The 6,292-nt window shown below is 57.7% G+C and overlaps 1 protein-coding gene across 1 annotated transcript in view; it reads left to right on the plus strand.

The window, feature by feature from the left end:
* Window positions 1-6,292, plus strand: part of CSTPP1 (centriolar satellite-associated tubulin polyglutamylase complex regulator 1) — a 224,113-nt gene that overhangs the window by 214,329 nt on the left and 3,492 nt on the right. The window contains exons 5-7 of the mRNA XM_014591331.2: window positions 582-667; window positions 2,316-2,511; window positions 3,050-3,159. Of these exons, the coding sequence (XP_014446817.1) occupies window positions 582-667; window positions 2,316-2,511; window positions 3,050-3,159 (392 nt within the window). The remainder of the gene's footprint in view (window positions 1-581; window positions 668-2,315; window positions 2,512-3,049; window positions 3,160-6,292) is intronic.

The following is a 6,292-nucleotide window of genomic DNA, read 5'->3' on the forward strand; positions in this document are numbered from 1 at the left end:
GTGTGTTCTTTGACCTTCTCAAGTACAGAGTCCCCAGCCACTCTTCGCCTGGCCCCTTGTCTGCCATCTGTGTCCCAGGGAGGAGACGCCTGTGGCCGTCCTGCCCATTTGGTAGCTTATTAAATCTCAGCGCCACTTGCCAAGACCCCTTAAACTCTTGGCTGTTCTTTTTGCCTTTTCTGATCAGCTCTATTTATTCTGAACTAAGTGGTCCACGCTGCAGGATGAAAGGATTTACTCCTCAAGTATATGAAAGAAGCCTTGGCTGCATTACAATGGCACCCTCTCCCTGCGCCACTCCTGCTGTGCCCTCCCTGCGCCCTGGCCACTTGCTGGTGCCACGGAGACTGAGCGAGGAGCCGCTCCTGGTACAGCTGGCCCAGCCTGGTGGCGGGGTGCAGTGGAGGAGAAGTGAGGTGACTGGGAGGAGCTTGCTGTCGGGAGCCCTCTCCCCGAAGTCTTGCTGCCCGATGGGGAAATTGAGGCCCAGGAAGAGCTCGCTCGTGTGCGCATGTTCACTCACACACGTATGTGCATGCTCGCACACGCACACACGCTCACAGCCCCTCTTTCCCGTACAGGATTGTGCTCATGGACGATGCCATGGACTGCTTGATGTCTTTTTCGGATTTCCTCTTTGCCTTCCAGATCCAGTTTTACTACTCAGGTGAGAGTGTTCCAGGGCCAGGTGGCTCCTGTCAGGGCCACGTCTCCCTCTCCCACCCTGCTGCCTCTTCCCTCTGTGTCCTGGCACACGCGAGTCTGTGCTCCGCCTCCCTCGGGCTGCACATTCCCCAAGGGTCACAGCGGGGTGCCCGTTCCTGCTGGGGGTCCCAGGATTCGGGCTGCAGAGCTGGCTTCCTCGGCCTGAAGCCCTGCAGACCACACTGCCAGCCAGCAGTGCAGCAGGCCAGCTTAAGTGGCAGTGACAGTAACAATGACCACACGCCCTGCTTACTGGCCTCCTGTGTGCAGGCACAGCCCCGAGGGCTAGCTCATCCTCCCCAGCTCCCTAAGGGCCAGCCGTTAGGAGGGAAGTCGCAGAGGTGAGTGCCAGGCCACGTGGCTGTAAGCACAGAGCCCAGGCTGCACAGAAGGTGACTCGGGCCAGATGCTTGCCGCTGAGCTGCCATCCTAGCCACCCGCCATCCAGGGCTTTCCCTGGCCTCGGTCCCACGTAAGGCATGTCCTCCCACCCACACAGCCTTTCCGGGCACACGCAGGTCCTGTCACTCCCCCACGCCCGCCTGCCATTAGCTGGCCCTTCCGTCCCTCTGGAATCCAGTGGAATCAAAACTGATGAGTGACCCCGCAGGCCTCCCAGCGCACTCACCCAGCAGCCAGCGGGAGGCGGGGTTAGGAGCTGCTCCGCGCAGCGCAGACTTCTGTAACTGGCTCTTCCCGTCACTAGAAGGCCGGCTGTGGAGCCTGGGGATGGCCTTCCTGCCAACCAGCGGCCCCTACCAACCCTGGTCTCCCTGAGACACCCACTGTTTACCTGACGGCAGCCCAAGGGCGGTCCAGACCCAGGCTGGAACCGGGGCTCTCGCCACCTGCTCTTAGCATCCAGGCATCTCGTTTGCATTTCTCCGAGGTTCTCAGGCCCTAGACACGAAGCGGCCATGTTTGGGAGCCTTTTCCCATCACTACTTCCCCCAGCCCTGGGGTCCTCCTCCCACAGCTCTCCTAAGACAGGCAGCCACGTTGGCCATGGGCACCATTGCACTGTGCGGCGGTGTCAGGGATGCACCAGGCCGGACACTACTGGTAACAGTGGCTCAACTGCAGAAAATTGAAAGCAATTCCAAATGACAACTAACTTGGCAACTTGCGGGCTTTCTCTGTGCCTCACTGGTTTTCCGATAGGTTTTCTTGAGTTTGAGAGGCAGCTGGCCTCTCCAGATGGGCTTACCATGCATTCAGGACTACTGAGAGCATGCGCTGTGCCCAGCACCGGGCCAAGTGCCGGGGCGGGAGGGGTCCACCAGACCTGACCGCTGCCTTCATACAGGACCTTACGTCTCGGCAAGGGACAGGGTCAGCAAGTACTCACACAGAAAACCTGTTGTTGGAAAAGTGTTGTAAACAAGTCCGGAGTGCTGTGAGGATCTTACCCAGTCTAGGGACAACTGCCCAAGGTGACACCTATGTCACCTCTCAGGAGTGTGGTGGGCAAAGAAGGGTGAGGGCTCTGCCAAGGGCCCCATGCACTGAGCCCTGAGGCTGGTGTGGAGCCGAGCTGACAGACAGGAGGGCCCGGGGCAGGGGTGAAGTCTGCCTCTGTGCCCAAACCCATGCCCTGCACATGCCCCCAGAATTCCTGGACAGTGTGGCTGCCATCTATCAAGATCTGCTGTCGGGCAAGAACCCCAACACGGTCATTGTGCCGACTTCGTCCAGCGGGCAGCACCGCCAGCGACCTGCCCCCGGCGAGGCCAGCACGCTGGAGGGAGTGGAGGCATCGCAGTTCTACCAGTGCCTGGAGAGCCTGTGTGACCGGCATAAGTACAGGTGGGAACTGGGCGAGCAGACCCCACCTCGGCCGCGCTGTGGGCCAGACAGCCACAGCAGGGCCTCGTGATCGGCCCAGGGCTCCCGGGTCCCTGAGAGCAGACGGCTGCCTGGAAGGCTCTTCAGCTCACATAGAAAGGGCCATCTCTGCTGGGCACGATCAGCGGAAGAGGGCCAGCTTACCCGGAGGAATGTGGCCGTGGCTTTTAGAGAAGGGACACTCACTGTGTGAGGCTCTCTGAGAGAGAGGGCTAAACTGTTCTATGGGGCACAAAGCCCCCTTGGGGGCAGGGGACAGAGTGGCCAGTTCTGGTCTCCCCCAGAAGAGCCTGTCTCCTCCAGCCACCTCCTCCCTTGCCCCCTCCCCCACCGGGAAGCACCAGAGTGTGTGCAGCCCAGACCCTGCTCCCAAGGGCCTCAGGGCTCCCGAGCAGGGCTCCCGTGTCGGCTCTGGGTACCCTCCTAAGCCTGAAGGAATGAATGGATGACAGGACAGCCCTCCAACTCGCTGTCTTTGGATGTATATCCTCCCCTCTAGCTGCCCACCCCCAGCGCTTGTCAAAGAGGTCCTCAGCAATGCTCAGCGACTGACCTTCTACGGATTCCTTGTGGCTCTCTCAAAGCATCATGGGATCAACCAAGCCCTAGGTAAGTAGAGCCAGCTGTGCCCACCCCACCCACCCCACGGGACAGGGAGTCCTGGTCTATGGCAGAACAGGCCCCCCGGGGGAGGGAGCAGGACCCCCTCGGCCCTGACGTCCCAGGGCCAGATGTGATCCTGGGAGCCAGCATGCACACTGCCCTCTCAGGCCTCTTCCCACGGCAAGGGACGGCCTTCCCACCCAGCGAGGCCCTGTCCCGACATGAAGCAGCCTCTCTGCGGCAGAGGCATGCCCAGCCCCTCCCAGAGGCCCCAGTGCTGCCTTGGGAGCGGCCTGCAGGTTGGGCAGACACTGGGCTATTTACTCAGTGACTCTGGAGATTATATATCAAAGAAACCTGAATCCCATTTATAAACAGGGCAAAGGTGTGTCTGGGGAGGCTTTTTCTCCCAGCTGCAAAGAAAAAAATCTGATTACTGTAATCTTACAGGGATTCAGAAGAGGTGGGGAAGGCGGCACTGGCCTAGTTTCCCTGCCTGTCGAGGTAGTCTCACTGGCTGGCCTCCACACCCCCTTCCCTCTCCCTCGCCCACCGCTCTCCTAGGGGAAGACCAGCAGGTCACCATCCTGCTCGAGTTTAAGGAGTTCCTTTTTTGTAGTGTCTTGACTGTGTCCGTGACAGTGTGCACAAGAGAACACCCCCGCAGGGCCCCACCACCTCACAACCCCCTCTCCCAGCCCCAGCTCCTCGGGATCTGGAGCACACGAGAGCATGGGCCCGGCCTATGCTCAAGCCAGCCTGGGATCTGAACCCACAGTCAGCCAGATGGCTTCCAGCACTGCAGTTCAGTTTGCCAGCTCCTGTGCCACTACCTGGGCCAAAGGCTCTTCCTTGTGTCTCCCCAAGAGCTCCTTCTTGTGTGCCGGCCCTGGGTCCCCGAGTCTCAGAGAAAAGGCACCCAGCTTTCCCCTTCCCTTTGCCAGTTGAGGCAATAAGGTCAAGACAAGGGAAATTAACTGACTTGGTTAAATGCCAACCACGGTGGCCAAGACTCTGCCGGTGCTCTACAGTTCTCACACAACATGGGCCCTGCTGGGGCTGTTCTGGAATACCCAGGAACCCAAACCCAGCAGGACAGACTGAGGGCCCATGCAGGCATGCAAGCCACGGGCAGGCTGGCTATTCTGTCACTTCTTGGGGCCTCCACAGGTCTGGGGACCCTTCAACTAAGTGAGGTCGGTGGCCAAGGTCACTGCCCGGACTAGAACTAGAAAGGAAGTAAGACGAAGTCAGAATAAAGAGGAAGGTGAAGGGACCAGAAGGTGGTGTAAAGACTATGTTACTGGATTTCCACATGGTGAACCACGGTTCAATTCCCGGACCCAGCAGCTTAAACTTACACCAGGTGCATGTACATGCATGTCCAAAATCCTTAGAGGGAAGTAGAGAAGGAATTGCTACGTGGTCATCTCCCCTGCACAGGGGGGGGGGGGGATTTTTTCCTTTCTGTCTCTCTGGTGAGCATACACGCCCTATAGCAAAAATCTCTCTCACAAAAATCAGTCATTCATTCAATCAAACATGTGAGGCACTTGTGCGTGTGTGCCCAGAATCCCGAGAGGAAACTGGAGAAGAGACTGCAGTGTGGCCATCCTCCCAGAGGGTGATTTTCGGTTCTGTGTTTCTGTCTCTCTGGTGAACACACGCACCCTATAGCAAAAACCTCTCTTTAAAAAAGGGGGGGGGGGACAGGTAGAGTGTTTCTCAGGTGTTCTCTCTCACTCCTCGGTGTCTGGCCCCCCTCCCTTCCTTTCCACCACTTAAAACCACCAGGAACAGGAAAGCGAACTAGCAACTAGGTCACAGCCTGAACCAGCTTCAATCGAGCACTGGACAATTGGGGAAATGGAAGAGAAAGAATTGCAGCATGATCATACCCCATTAGGGTGGCCTTCTTCCTTTTTCTCTGTATCTCGCCTAAGTCTGGCAAGTGTACACACCCCCTGCCAGCTTACACACACACACACATTAACTCAGTAGCTTTTACCGAGCAGTAATGTTGGTTGGAAACAGAGGAAAAGAAGGCTGTGGAGGCCAGTGGATGGCGTGGAGGTTACAGTGGTTGGATCCCACATGGCTGACTGCATGGTTCAAGTCCCAGACTCGACAGCTTGAAAAGCAAGCCGGGTGCCTGTGCGTGCATGCCCAAGATACTGAGCGGAGTGGAGGAGAAGGGATTGCAGCATGGCTATCTCCCTGGGGGTGATTTCTTTCTCACCTTCTGGGAAGCACACACACCTTATGGCAAGCTAAAAAAAGGAAGGAAGGAAGGAAGCCACGGTCTCTGTCCTTGCCTGAATCTTCAATGAATGAAAGGAAGATCTGGAGATTCCTGGATTGCAGCGAACCATGGAGAGCAGTAGCCCTGCTCCTTTAGTCCCCAGGGCACCTCTAAAATATGACCGGGTCCATAAGACATAGTGTGAAAAACTACTCATTTAAAGCAACGGGGGCCAGGAGGCATCATCTGAAAAAGGTTTGTAAAGTCAGAAGTTGAACTGGTGCTCAGAGTCACCGGCGTCTGTCCGGAGACCGCACCACCAACCGCCAAGTCTAAGTCCTAAAGCACAGTGAGTTCTCCCCCCAGTTTGCTGGGACCTTCCCAGCAGCAAACCTCAGCCTCGCTGTCTCTCCCACTGCCGCAGCTCCTGGGAGCGCCAGCTCTTCGTTCACCTTAACCAAAACCAAAGAATTTGCTTATCTTAGCTGTAGCTAGAGACCAACACAGAGATGGGGGGTTGAGGCCTCAGAGATGAACAGCTCCCCTCCTGGCTGCTTCCGCCAGAGTACCCAGAGTACCAGCCGGAGTACCGTCTGATCCGGACCCCACCCCCACCGCCAGGAGCAGAGACAGCGTTTTTTACCATCTCTTTCAAAAGTGGGGCGTCCTTTGTGATTTAGGGGGCACAAAACCAGATAATGCCTGACCAGAGGGGTCAGTCTGGACTCATCCTTTCAGCCCAGTACCTGGGCCTGCAAGGGAGGCTCGCCCCCCAGCACCAGCCCGCAGCCCACCCTCTAGTCTTGGGAGGAGATTGCCCTGTGTGGCCACTGCCCCAAGGGGCGGGGGGCGGGGGGCAGCGAAAGCCCCTGAATTCATCAAGCAGCACCCGAGCAT

The sequence above is a fragment of the Tupaia chinensis genome, unplaced genomic scaffold (genome assembly GCF_000334495.1).
Source record: "Tupaia chinensis unplaced genomic scaffold, TupChi_1.0 Scaffold000561_1, whole genome shotgun sequence".
NCBI lineage: Eukaryota > Metazoa > Chordata > Mammalia > Scandentia > Tupaiidae > Tupaia > Tupaia belangeri.